The sequence below is a fragment of the Prenolepis imparis genome, unplaced genomic scaffold (genome assembly GCF_030444845.1).
Source record: "Prenolepis imparis isolate NDT839.2.m4 unplaced genomic scaffold, iyPreImpa1.0 SCAF_10, whole genome shotgun sequence".
Classification (NCBI taxonomy): domain Eukaryota; kingdom Metazoa; phylum Arthropoda; class Insecta; order Hymenoptera; family Formicidae; genus Prenolepis; species Prenolepis imparis.
The window spans coordinates 16995497-17010943 of NW_028141168.1; the positions used below are offsets into that span (position 1 = coordinate 16995497).

General features: G+C 31.7%; 1 protein-coding gene across 1 annotated transcript; it reads right to left on the reverse strand.

Annotated features, from left to right (window-relative positions):
• Positions 1–1498: 1498 nt before the first annotated feature.
• LOC145942327 (uncharacterized) lies at positions 1499–15389 on the reverse strand. Its single transcript, XM_083048938.1, has 4 exons — positions 14837–15389; positions 14685–14752; positions 11368–13168; positions 1499–10628 (listed from the first exon to the last, which is right to left on the reverse strand). The coding sequence occupies exons 3-4, from the start codon at positions 13166–13168 to the stop codon at positions 5824–5826; spliced, it is 6606 nt and encodes a 2201-aa protein (XP_082905064.1). The 5' UTR covers positions 14685–14752; positions 14837–15389; the 3' UTR covers positions 1499–5823.
• Between the last annotated feature and the right edge of the window lie 58 nt (positions 15390–15447).

The following is a 15447-nucleotide window of genomic DNA, read 5'->3' on the forward strand; positions in this document are numbered from 1 at the left end:
AAGACAAATGTAAAAATAGTAAAATGTAGAAGATAAACATCGAATACCTGCATCAGTATTATTAAATTTAAGGACGAGCATTCGACGAGACTTAATTGACTCGTGAAAGGCTTCGTGAAAAAGTTCTTCATAGCGATATTTAATCCTTTAAGATAGAATAATTCGATAATCTTACTAAAATCGTATATGAATCTTATTTCCTAAGTATTTCCACCATGTACATACACACAAATCATTAATCCTAATAATTCCATTACAAGCATTTACATAACTATTTGGAATCATATTATTAGCAATACATTAATAGGAAATTAATTTTCATTAATATAGGATCGCTCTTATAAAATATTTTGTTGTTTATAAATTCGTTTTTTTCTTCAATATCGTAAGAACGGTATCTTTCTCATCATATATTTTTTCTGTGACAGTGTCTATTCTTATGCGTGATAAGTCTTCATATTTGCATAAGAGATAACATGGTAAACATTTAGGATCTATATCTATTTTCTTTAGAAACTTTAGAAACTTTAAACATCACTTTTTTCAAGCTCTCACACATACCATCAGAGCTTTTGTAAGAAATAGCATTTGTACACTTTATACCTATATCATGTATTATACATTACTAATATAAGTAGTATACATATGCATAAGTATTTTCGTCTTGGGGTAAAATACGCAGTCGATATTGTGCAACGTGAATTATGTGCCAAAGCGTAAGATATAAAGAAAATGCCATTGGCATGACCGTGCCGATGATTTAAATTGCAAGAGGATCCAATTATAAAATTTAAATCGATCTAATTTTAAGGCTTCAACTTTTTTACAATTAATCTGTAACATTGAAAATTTAATTCATTGGTTTTAATACCGAATGCAATCCTTCTTGATTCGCATACTAGAGATTGATCGTGTAATTTGTTTTTAAAAAGGCTAAAAAATTAAAATTTTCCAAATTCGTCGAAATTAGTTTTTTTTCAACATTAAAATATAACTCAACTCGATAAATATCTATAAGATTTTTAAAAAATGAATAAAATTTGTTAATTGGCTCCTTGAATCTTTCGGCGAATACGGTCAGCTGATGACAATTTAGTCACGTAAGCTTGCCTTAATATAAGAATTGTTCATTATGACAGTAAGATTGACAGGTGAAAGCGTTGACGTCCGATTATGCATAATAAAGTTCCGAAAAGGTTTTCCTTTAAAAACTTTCATGATTTTTAATGAAAATATCTCAAATACAGATAAATATCTCTAAAATAGATACTTGAAGAAATGTTTCGCAAATAAAATTTAGCCAAGGTAGTGTTTAAAAAGTATAAATTTTTATTGTAAATTGTTAACCATTATATAATATCTGATATTATGTTGCTTCAAGTATTGTATATTTATTTCAGTTTTTTTTTTTTTTTAAATAGTTTTCTGCAATGTGATCTTGCACATACAAATTTATATCTTTGTTTTGTTCAAGTTCAGATTAGACATTATCAGCGCAATAATAGATATTCGTTCTTCATTGCAAATACGCTAAACATTATTGTCATATATTGTCTGCTGTATATTACTTTGCATGCAATAAAGATATTATTATTATTGTTGTTATTTGAGATATTACTTGAGAAATTTTCACCAAATTTCATGAAAATTATTGCGGAATCTTTTCGAAATTTTAGCTGATATTTATTCTAGATATTTTCGTCAGCATAAAAATCATCCGCATTAACAAAATAGTCTTTAGAGTATTATCATTACCTGATTACATTACACGATTGCATTATTAGAATAATAATCTGTAAAGAAATGTCGCTCAAAATGTCGAATAAAGGAGACGAACACACGTCCCAAGAAATAACATTTATTTAAAAACATGTGTATCTTGCAAGTCCAGACATCAAAAGTAGTCATTTTGACGTCAAATTGTATCAAAATGATATTAAAATGACTATTTTTGTTATCTGGGACTCTTGGATTATATTATTAATTTTTTTTCCGTAATGTAACATTTCTAAAGCGCAATTGAAAAATCGCCAGAATGACAAAAAACCACAAAATGTAATTTATCAGATTTTGTATATTCTATAATTTTGTTAATCTTCTATTTTAAAGATAGAGTTAACATACGCACACACACACGCAGACATTCGTATTTTATTTTTATAATTTTTCACTTTTTTAGTTGTTTGTGTGTGTGTAATCTTTATATTTTCTTAATTTACATATAAAACGTAACAAAATGTATTAAAAAAACATATGTAATACCAATAATGAGCTAAACAAATAAAACTATAATATAAAATATTAAATATTAAATTAGACATTTGAATTAATCGAAAGTAGCACGGTATTTAATGTGATAATTTTGAATAAAGTATTCGAAATTTTTTTTATTTGCAGTCATTGATTAAAGCGTAAGTGTAAAAATTGTTTATAAATATCGGTATAATTCTATAAACATGTAAACAAACTGACTAATGTACATGTACATTACTGTGTTAAAATGCAAATCAAAAATCATTTTCATATGTTCGCAATATAACTCATCTTAATTGTGCTGGTTTTAATTGCGTGTGGTTGTAAAATTAATCTACGATAAATTTAAAACTAAAGTTGAAATTGTAAACTTCGAAATCGAAATTGTCCAAAACTCCACGAAAAACATCAAAGCTGTATCAATGATTTCAGCTACAGAAAATATATAATATATAATCGAAAATATATAATCGATCAATTTTAAATCAAACCTTTTTATTTAAAAGATGATAAAAATAAGTTGCGATAATCAATACAAGTATCGCTCTGCGATTCGCCAGTTTATTTATAAAATTATATAATATTATACTACATGTATGTATGCAACGAGTCACAAAAATATCCCTTTGATTACCACTACACAAATAATTTTCATATTCTTTTTTACGAGAGACATTGACAGATATCTATTAATAAAAAATATACAATAAGAATTCTCAGATCTTTCTTTAAAAAAAAAAAAAAAAAAAAAAACTTAAAGTTAAAAATAGAGGGATATTTTTGTGACTTACTGTGTTACTAGTTAGAATAGTTACCTTCTTTCGTTTTATATGTGTATATAAAAGAAATATAACAATATTCATTCATATAATGACGAATAACACTCCTTTTCATTGCATATTATTTTATCATTAATAAAAACATGTAACGCAAATTATATGCTGTTATAGAGATTCAATAATATAAATTTAAAAAAATTAAAATTTAATATGAATAATGAAATTTTTGTGCTTTTCGTTAATATTATACAATAGACAGAGAAAATCGGAACTCTGGAATAAATTGCGAGGAGTAAGTTATAATAAATAATTATACAAACTAGAGTATTATAGAAATATTACATTAATGCTTTTCGTTATTTTTTGTTTTCTGAAATCGCGATTAACGAGCAAATTGTTGTTAAAAAACTTTGCAAAAATTAATAATAAAAGTTGATTAAAATTTATTTTTTATATTTATTTATATGTATAGTAAATTAAAAATATGATATAATACTAATAATACACAAATTATAAAATTACGCATTATAGAAAAATAATAGCTTTATTCCTCCTTTTCCTCCTCTTCCCTGCAAAAAGATGTGCAAAAAAATACATATACAATTATAATTATTGTTGAGTGAAATCTTAATGATAGATGGATGAGTTTTGAAAATGACTTGGTAAAAAACTTTGAAATACAAAGTAATCATTCGGCAATATCTCAGTCGACAAAACGTTGAATATTGACAATTTAATTAAAATAAATAATAATAGATAGTAAAAAGAGATAAAATTACTTAAAATATACATACGCATATTTATTAATGAATTTTGAACAATAAATATCTCCGTAATGAAATTGTTTCTTTGAAATAATTTGCATTAGAAAAAAAATATATAGGTATTCAAAATAATGTCAAAATTTCAATTATACTAATTGTAAGAACTGTTTGTGTAATATAACAATTATTATTTAACAAACTGTGGTAATAATTTAAAAAAGGTGATCAACGAATTTCTAATGATGTATCTTTTAGAAATACATAAATATGTGTATGTGTACAAAAATTCACATATATATATATATTTGGAAACTTGAAAAATAACCAGACATTTATTTTTAGATAGTATGTCTCACTATTCATTCAATTCTCAGAATGTCCTGTTTTTCTTTAATATTTGCTATATTATTGTTAAGAAAAATTGTTATATATACAAAAAGAATATTAATATTTAAAACAAATTTAAATTATAATTCGAATTTCTGGATATATATTTTTTAAAATATAATTTAATTAAAAAAATTAAAAACTCGTTAAAGCTTTAATTTTCTCACTGCATAGTGAATATGTTTCATCTGCATGTCCTGCGTTTTCAGAGAAAATGGAAATATTGACAATCGACATTTACAGTTATTTATTAAACCACAAACCAGAAAGAGTTCTGAAAGATTCACCAAATCTATACTATCGACCGCAAATGGTATATGAAAAAAACTAATTTATTTCGACATTTTGCAAAATAGTCACATGATTTCTCGCTTCCGATATTTCAATGAGGGAATAATTTAATTCAGTCAGAGATCGGAATTTTGGTTATTTACTGCTGTAATTATATGCAAATATAGCGATAATTTACAGTTGTATTACAATTAAGGTATTTTGGAAAATATGAATTATATTATATGAATTAAACTTGTATAGAATCATTAATTTCGGACTATTTTACAAAAATTAAATTTTTATTCAATTTTATGAAGACTTTAATATAAAATTAATTACTCTAGTTAACGCGCGTGTGTGTGATTTTTTATAATTTATATTTAATTAATTGTATATTCTTATATTTGAATTAATATTTATTTTCTTTATGTTACATTTTCAATTTTTCATAAGTTATTTATATCAATCAATTGGTATTGTATCTTTCTTTAGTATCACAGGAATACGATATACATAAACATTAACGTATAAAATAGTTTAATGTATAAACATTAACATAGTTTATAGACAAAAACTATAAAACTGAAAGTTATAGCGATTCCGATTCATATGCTGATCGAACTGTACATTAAAGAGTTCCATGTTTGAAATTCGTGTTCTTAATACTATATTATCAATCTTTTTTCTTCTACAAATATGCGACATATACTGATAATGATCAATTGCTTCGGCAACAGAAAAAGAAAGAGAAAATTATTCTCTCAAATTGATAGAAATGGTTAATAATATATAGAAAATTGATGCACTAAAAAACAGCAGTCAATAAAAATGTAAATACCACAGTCTTTATCATATGTATATATATACACATACATTATTATTGATTAAATACTTTTAATAAAAGTTAATGTTAAAGTTAAATATAAGAATATTTACTATAAACAAGAATTATTATTTAAATAAAAGATATGTCTATTGAGATATTTTGCCAAAAAATTTGAACATATATGTAAGGATGTAAGATATGCATTTATATGAAAAGCAATTGTGAGATATACTTTAACTAGGCTTTAACAAGGAAATGCCTGTTCAAAATAATAAATAAAGACATTCTGAACAGAGTGAGAAAAATGTAATTTAATTGCAGTCAGTGTCAATTCATTATCAATAATCATGCAAAATTCAAACACACTATCATCAGTCAAAATAAAACTTATTTTCGGCCAGAAAACCGATTGTCAGTATTCCCGGACTTTACTTTGTGAAAATAATATTAAGCGAAACTGTCGTGTCGACGAGCAACAAACTGATTAATTCGTCATTCATTGATCCTTCGATTAGATTATCTCTTAACAATCGTAATAGTTTTAGGTACGAGGCACGTAAGGCGTACTGTTATAACGACTACGTGCCTCGTGCTTTGGTGAACGCTCGTGCGCCGCGAAAGCTTGCACCGAACTGCATTCAAAACCAGGACAGTATATGCAAATGTAACGATCTGGATTTTCCGACACCTGCTGCATCGTATTCATAGTCATGAGCATTACGTTAGTTGAGTTCGCCGGTATCGCGTTAGTCAACTGATAAGGCACGCTTTCTTTGGATAACATAATTGAATAATTACGCATGTCATTGCTGATACTTGTCTGCAACTGTTGTTGTTGTTGTTGCTGCTGCTGCTGCTGCTGCTGCGGTCGTTGCTGCTTCTGCTGCTGTTGTCCTTGCTGCTGCTGCTGTTGTTGTCCTTGCTGCTGCTGCAGATATGCCATTGATGGATATGCCGATGATAGTTGTGACGGTCTGGATACTTGATAAGTAGTTTGTATAAACGGTCTAATCGCCACGGCCTGCTGGATACTTTGAACCGTTGTGCTAATAGGATAAGCGACCTGCGGTGGCAAATTTTGATGGTAGATCGGCTTCTGTCGCGTCATCTGCTGCGACGCGATGTTGGAATTATTCAACGGCATCCACGAGCGTCCGTATTGCTGCGTCTCGTTCGGTTTCGTCACCTTATTCACCGTCGTGACTTTATTCAATGGCTTTACACCGACTACTTGATGTTGTCGAGAATTGCCGAGATTGATCTGATTTAATGGATGCACGTTGTCAAATGAATGCACGTTGCCAGATAGGTACAAACTGCCAGATGGATGGCGCATTTGCAGGCTGCTGAATGGAGGCAGATTGCCAGATGGAGGCGCGTTGCCGGATAGAGATGCGTTACCGGGTTGAGGTGCATTGACGGATAAAGGCACGTTGCCAGATGAAGACGCATTGCTGGATGAAACTGCTTTGCTGGATAGAGGCGTCTTACCGGATAGAAATATGTTGCCGGATAAAGGCACGTTGCTCGTTATCACCGGACGAGACGCAGGACGTTGGATTGCCTGTGTCGTGTCCATCGAAGGATTAAACTCTGACTTCTCCGACACTCGCACATTGTCGAGCGTATATGCTCGACCGACGTTTTGCTTGTTCTGGGCCAACGTAGGGGTGGAATGCACCGACTTGTGCTTCATCAATTTGTACAGACTATCGAAGGAGAGATCGCATATAAGGCATCGAAAATGCGATGTATTCATGTCCGTTAATTCCGCTAAGGACTTTACGCGTAGGAAAGACTTGGGTATAGCATTCATGGCGTTCTGCGGTAACGACGTGTCCTTGATTTTTTCCTTCGAGCTTGAAGACGTCGAGTCACTATCTATATTCTCGCACGCACGGTCGACTTCGCACGCTCGTTTCGTCATTGAATTCACAATATTCGTACGATCGGCGATTATTTCGCTATTTTCTTGCGAAACGTCCGCATCGTTTCTCTCGAGCTCTCTCGTCGATGTCGTCAAATTAACATCGGCATTTGAATTCAAAGTCTTGCTAGCATTACTGGAAGTCACTGCAGAGGCAACGGTCGCAAAAGCATCGCCGAAACATTGTCTCTGCTTATCAGAGGCAAACGTAATAGGATCGGACGTCGTGGCGCTTTTTTGCGCATCGTTACGTTTAACGGAAGGCGCGTCATCGGATTTTCTCGACCCAGTCTTCCTGGTCTTGCCCGACATTGAACTGTCATCGCTCTCCGACATCACAATTATTAGCTCCTCCTCTTCCGAAAGGTCCTCGAGATCCTCTGAATTATCGTTGCTATTCTTACTCTTTTCGTTATTGCCACTTTCTGTCGCTTGTTTTGCCTTATTGCTCGAGGGGAACGGTTTCCGCTGGACCGTCGCATCGTTCCCGATATTTCGCGTCTCTTTACCGGAACATACCGATGGCAATTTCGGCAACGTCGTCGTCGTCGTCTTCTTGACCGTCGTGGATTGTTTATTCTTAAGCAGCGAATTTTGCAGTACAGAAGCTCTCGGTTCTTCTCGAATCGGATTATCAATCGCAATAATCTTCTCGGAAGATCTTTTTCCATCGGAAGAATTCAAATTCGCGCAAGGTGGATTATCGTCGTTTACAGTGGCATTTTGCAAATTCGCCTCATAGTTCGGGTCGCGATATATCACCTTGCACGAGATCGGCACGTATTGTTTTTCGACATTGTTCCTGTGCGTAATCGCATGCTCTTGAAATAGATCGATGGTATCGTAATGATTCTCGCAGAGAGAGCATATGTATTCTTCCTGTATGGTGTCGTGAGTCAGCCAATGCTCCTCGAAATCTTTCAGACACTTCCATATGGTCGTGCACACTTTGCAGATAAGCACTTTCGTAACGGCGGTAACGGACACGCTGGTGTAATGCGAGTGTAGCTCCCGTTTTTGTTTGTGCTCCAAGGAATGCAACTGGAAGAGCTCTCTCTTGTAGAATATCTTATTGCAAAATCCACATATCAGCAAAATCTTCTCAGCCATGGTCGAACTCGCGTTCCTATCATCCGAAGATCCATTGTCCTTGGCAGCGGCGGCAGACTTGGATCGGCAGAGGATTTCGTGCGACTTCAAATCCTGTTCCGAAGTGAAAATCTCATTGCATTCCTGACATTTGTAATCGGCTACCTCGATATAAACTTCCATCTGTTTCTCGCTGTCCCTGGCCGGCAACGTCTCGACGAGTTTCGAGCCGACGTAGCAAATTCTCGGAAATGACAAGCGACTAGCCAAAAATAACCGGTTCTTCGTATGATTATTGAAATGGTTGTTGAACAGAGGTCCTTGCGCGTGGAAGATCACTTTACATATGTTGCAGCGGAAGATCAGCTTTGCTTTATTTTTGCGTTTCAATTGGTTATGCATCACCAGATGGACCTGCAACTCCTGAAGAGTGTTCAGTATTCTTTGACAAGCGACACAAAACAACTTGGACAAAGTCCTGTTGCGTCGTCGATTCTTGGCACAAAGTGCATTAACGGCGCGCTGACAATGTGCCTCAAAGCATTCAAAACGTCGAAACAGCGTCTGGCAAGTTTCGCACAATAATAATATCTCAATCTGAACGTCTCCGTCGACAATCTTTCTCTCGGGCATGTGACACTCGCAGATGGCAGGCTTCGTTGGTTTCGGTGCAATGGCACATACTTTTTCTCTCTCCACGTATCGAATACTATCCGTCATGTATTCGGGGTCATTAGTTGCAGGGGTCGACTGTTCTTTTTGCGAATTTCGTTCCTTCTCTGCTTGTAATAAATTCGACGTATTGTCTTTCTCCTTAACTGCATCGCGTTGCGACACTTTCAAAGTAACGAGATTTCGATCCATATTCGATTCATTTGCGTTCTTCGATAGACCTTTCTCTTGCTCGATAGCGCTTCTGGTCTTTTTAGCAGCTGCTTCTTCTTCTTCTTCTACTTCTACTAAAGTATCGACGACTTGATTGGTTTTACTAGTTTTTTTAGAGGTATCATTTGTGACTGGCATATTAATGGCACAAGTCGCATGTTTATACATATGGTCGAATAGCTGTATATAGGTATTAAAAAATCGTGAGCAAACTTTGCATTGCTTTCCGTTATCGCGCTTTACGTTATAAAATTCGTGATGTCTAATTTCTGAAACTGCCGTTCCGCTTTGCGATCTCAAATTGAAGTTTGGTTCTACAATTTTGATCGATCTGGATCTGCTTTTCCTTTGAGGCGAACCATTTAATTGGGTCCATAAACTGTTACTCTGCATTTCGTTGTCACTCGACACTCGTGATGAGGGCGAGAATGAAGTGGTTTCTTTATTGAGAATGCGAACGGATTTACGTAAATCACTTTTCTTATTAACAGAAGAATTTTCTTGCGAAGTCGATGGTTTTGACCTTTTTTTTCTATCTTGACAAATTTCATCTATTATTATTTTCTCTCCTTCCAGTTCTACGCATTTCGATGCATCGTCAGGCAAAGGATTCGTGACTTTTTTACAATTAGTCGCCATATGTTTTTGTAACGATTGGTAATCCTCGAACGACGTATTACATGTAATACACTTAAATGTAATACACTTGTCTTTGCGCAATAACTGATTACTATTGCACACTTCTAAGCTCTTCGACATCTTTATAGGTGTTACATCGTTAATTGACGGTTGAAGATTAATCAGTTTCTCAAATAATTTCTCTTTTGTTCTCTCTTTATTTTTCTTCGAAATATTTGAATTCAAGGAGGAATCTAATATAACATTCTTTTCTGTAGCATCTTTACGCGGACTTTTGGAAATGGTGCTGTTTTTAGATTGAAGATCGTTTTTAGCGATAGTTTCTTCAACACTTGCTTTACTTGAAAAATTTGTATTACTGGTGAATAATTCGAATTTAGATGTGTTGTTACACTCCGATTGCGCTGGCTCCTGTTTTTTCGGTGAAGCATGTTTTTTGGCAGGTGATCTTGCCGGTGTATTATCTTTTGTGGAAGATGCAGACGTGGAAGCGAAAGAAACTGGATTCTTACATTCCGCATCCGCCAATTTCTTTGACAAGTTTTGCGAAGTAGAGACTGTCTTCGTCGATTGTACAGAAGCAGATTGTTCGGCACTTGTTTTTTGCGGTTTCTTCGTGGATTGTGCACAAAATGCGTTTCGCCATATTTCCAGTAGTGTATAATTCTTCTTTGGCGAATTATTATTTTTATTTCTCGATGTCTTCGGTGATAAATTTGTAGTATGCCGCTTTTGGGTAGAAGTGGGCACAAATTTACGACTAAATAAAGCATTCTCGTTACTGCTACTCTCCACAACTTGAGCATCTGCAAAAATTAAGCGTAAGTTGAACATAAATTTATCAATAAAAAAATCAAGAATCAATAAGATAAACAAATGATACTAATACAATCTATTACCTAATATTATTTTAAAACTATTACCTAATATTATTTATAATATACAGGCTATCCTATCAAGAAAGATTATTCTTTATCGCAACTTTCCAATTTTCAACATTTATCTTTCTATCTCTCAAATCAAAATTTTATCAAAATGAAATGTCTATTTGAGATTCAATAAAAAACAGAAAAAATTATTTATCTGATTTTCTTAAAAGCTTAGTTTTGAAAGAGAGAGAGAAAAAAAACTTATTTTAATTCTTTGTAACTAGAAAATTTATTTTAAATTACAAAATTATTTCGAAACTTTTTAAGAAAAAAATTGGTTCAAAATTAGCTAAAAAATCTATGGTTAAAAAAATGCATAGTAAAACCCTATGTGCAATAATTAACTTAATCTGAAATATTTAAAATATATACATATTGTATGTGTTTTATATACAACTTTAAAGAAAGAATTTTTTAATAGAAAATTGCGGGATTTCGAAAGATTGATAATATATTTTTCAGTTTGATCTTTTCAATAATGTTACATATATTACAAATACTAAGTTATATATATAAAAAAAACGTATTTTAAATAATAATAGACAAATCATAATACTCTATAATTAAAGAAAAATTATTTGTATGTATCGAAACAAAATTTGAAAGAGAATTGTACCTTTTATTGGACTTTTATTATCCAGCTGTTTGAAATTTTTATTCACACTTTGTCCGCCAGACAAACTGTAGTTTGTATTATTATCTTCCTTAGCATTATCATCTATCATGCCTTTTCCTTGTAAGTGTGCAAGTCCATACAATGACGATTCGCGAGATTTGGACGAAGAACTTATTATAAAGTTTATATATTTCCTTGTTAAACAATCGACCTCAGCTGCCGAATATTTTCCATTTTTGAAAGAATTTCCTAAAGCCTCCAGTTTTATCATCAAAACTTTAGGCTTTTTGAATAGCTTGTATTTCTTCCTTAATTTAATCATATCCAATGAATCGGTTAAACCTGCTGAACTGTGTTTCTCGACACGAGTATTAGACACCATTGACACTTGTGACAGATCCTCATGAAAATCTTCTGTTTTCGACAAGTTGCATCCATTTGACAGAATTATTTTATTTTTTTGATGCATTGATGTTGCCTGCTTTTGTGTATCTAATTGTTGTTTATCCAATTGTTGTTCTTCTATCAATTGAGATTTAATAATTTCTAAAGCATTTTTTATTCTGCCTGTTCGCCATTTAATAACATCCACGTCATCCATTTGTTCCAATCTCGTTAAAATAATACGCACCTCACGACTTATCTGTATATTCGTTCGCAATTTTTCTTGATCCATCTTTTCATGATAGTTGTTTCGATCATCATCTCTAGTCGTTTCTATACTACTTTCAACTGCAATTTCATTATCGTCAGATTCATCCGACAATATTCTTCGACGGCGTTTTTCTCTTGCCTGCTCAAAAGATATTGATGATATAGACGATGTAGACGATGTAGACGATGTAGACGATATAGACGAAGATCTTTTTCTTTTAAACTTCCTCTTATGCAACTCTCGTTTGGCAAGTTTTCTAGCCATGCGTCTCAATTTTTCATGAAGCAGTCTTTTCCTTAATTTTTCTTTATTTTTAGACAAAGAGGATACATAAATCTGATCAATATTTGAATCCTTCTCCGTTGTCTTAATATTTGACGATGATGAAGATGAAACATCGTAACATGCAACTACATCAGTAACTTTGTTAGATGACGTCGTGTTTTCTTTTTTATGAAATTCGTATGATAAAACACGCGCACATACATATGTTTTATCAGAACATAAATCTTCCACCTCATTCTGTGCTTCATATGTCGATAAAGTAAAACTTTCAGCATTTTCTTGCACATCTTGGGCATCTTGAGCATCTTGGGCATCTTGGGCATCTTGGGCATCTTGGGCATCTTGGGCATCTTGGGCATCTTGGGCATCTTGTAGAGCATCTTGGGCATCTTGTAGAGCATCTTGGGCATCTTGTAGAGCATCTTGTTGAGTGGCTACATACGATTCTTCTTTTATTTCTTGTGATTGTTCATGCAAGCAAACATGCATATTATCATCTCTCTTACTTTCTGATAACTCTATAACAACTTTAATAGTAGGTTTTTTCTTCTGAAATGTTTGCCGAGACGAACATTTTTTAGTTTTTCTCTTTTTATCACACCTTCCATATTTCCACATTCCAGGTTTTCGTTTTTTTTTAGTTTTAACTAAGCGTGTATTTGATTGTTCATTCATTATCTGCTTATTTGATAAACGCGTAATGTTTACTGAAATATCTTTGATGAGGTGTTTATTGCAATCTCTCTCTTTAATTGGATCTTGCACCAAATCACTTGTTTGCGACAAACTTAAACTTGTATTTAATATTGATTTATTATAATTTGGTGTTGCGGTAAATAGTTCCTCGTCAGAGCTATCCATCTATAACATATTTAATATAAACAAATTACTCTTGTAATAATTGTTATATAATCATTGTTAATAAGGAAAGAAACTAATTTTAAAAATATTTAAAGAACAGATAATAAAAGGCGATGATATTAATATTTGATGATATATGTATATATTATATATGGTACTATATATAATAGATATGGTACAACATTTAGACATACAAAAGTTTTCAAGAAATATTAAAAAGATTACATAATTTTTTATTTGCACATACAATTCTTGTATGTTTAGAAGAACTATCATATCTATTATAGAAACAATAAAACATATAAATAAAATGGAGTATATGCTTCTTTATCAAAGTACAAATGCTTGAAAAAATAATATTAGTAAAGTAATAATATTAAAATATTGTATTATACTTGAACTTAAATATTTAAATATATCTGTGGTGATTTGTTTTTACATCATAAACAGAAACTATTGCGGGAATAAATTCTTGGTCTATTTTTTTTTTTCAGCAAAACTTTGAAAAACTTTTTTTACTTGGCCATTGAAAAATTTAAATTATTTTTATTTTTATAATTTTCTATATTAATTTTGATTTCTATATCTTTGATCTTAAATTTTTATTAAATTATAATATCCATTTGCACTTATATGAAAAATAAAATCTCTGACAGAGTTCTCTTTAAAGCTTTATAAAAAGCTATATACACACAAACATCCTTTTAAAAAACTTAAACTATATATAAAAATAATTAATCTCGACATTTTTACTACAGACAAGTATACTTTGAATGCTCATATGCTTTTAACATTTATAAACACTGCTTAATTCATTTTTGTTGGTTCTGTAAGTGCTCGGAAAGACATTAATAACATTGCTGTGATGTTTTATATATATACACTGCTAACAAAACTTATTTCATCAAGACAGTTCATATAGGACAGTTATCTTAAACACCTTAATGGTTTTTAATAATAAAAAAAAACACTGAGTGATATCTTACGATCTTGTTCATAGAGATGTACGAAATATAACATGTATCAAAAGCTTATTGTCACATTCTAAAAATATTAATTTATATCTATTAATAGATATAAAACACATAAAACAAAATTTATCCTTTCATTAAATACATATAGATTCTTTGTCTTTGACATTTTTATATATATTCAATTGTGCTTATAATATTAAAGTAAACAACTTTAATTATTTTGACCTAAGTACTCAAAGACCGAAGAAAACAATTTAAAAAAAAACGTTTATAAACGTAAGCACAAAAATGCATAAACATTCAAAGCAAATGTATCTTAAAAACTTGAAAAATTCGTTACTAAAAGGGAGAATCTATTTGCTAAAATATATCAAATACATATTACAATGTATGTTGTTGAAATAAGATGAGTTCTTTTTATAAAAAATTGTAATGAAACTGTACTCTTGTGAAGCAAAATAAATATGTAATTAAATCGTATGTGTGTGAAAAATGGAAAAGAAAAAAGTAAACGAAAATTGTAAATATTTTTATCAACTTACTTTTTCAAGCTCAAAGTATTACAGCTTATTCAATTAATCACATTGCATATCTTTCCTGGATGTTTTATCTACAACACAACAGATACTATAATCTCATTGTAAGCATTTTGGTATGTTTTATTATTATAATTGGCTTTGTATCATGTACTTACATTGACAAATTCGATACAATACTAGATCCAAGTATTTTTCGAAGCTAATGCTTCAATCAGAAACTTTATTTGAAAGCACAGAGATTCTTCCTCCGTATAGGTTAAGGTGACGTGTGACACATAAAAAAAAATCTGCAACTCTGACGTTGCGCAATAAAACAATTTATTTAACCGTTCCTCGCAATATTTTCATTTGGCGATCGTTCTTGAGAATTGATAAGAATCTATTCGATCCTATTTCATTATTCCTTTACGCTTACGCTATCGCGACGAATGTCTCCTATGTCACTGTTCGTTGTCTTTCATTATCCTTTACTCCATTCGTTCTTTCTTCTTTCCGAATCACGTGACTTGTGACACAGGTTATCGCCGATGAAATACGCGGTTCTTTTTCGTCTTCTTTGTGTCAATCAACACCGATGTGAAAGTTAAGATTTACGGTAAATAAGGAGAATACTAGCAAAATAGCCAGAAACTGCACATGTAGAGACATCTACACAAGCACAGATAGATAGGATTTCTGAACGCATTCCATAAGATCACGATGACGCATGCGCGATTACGCCAATTTTAAAATATTTAATATATACTCCGCTTTCTGGAAATAAAAT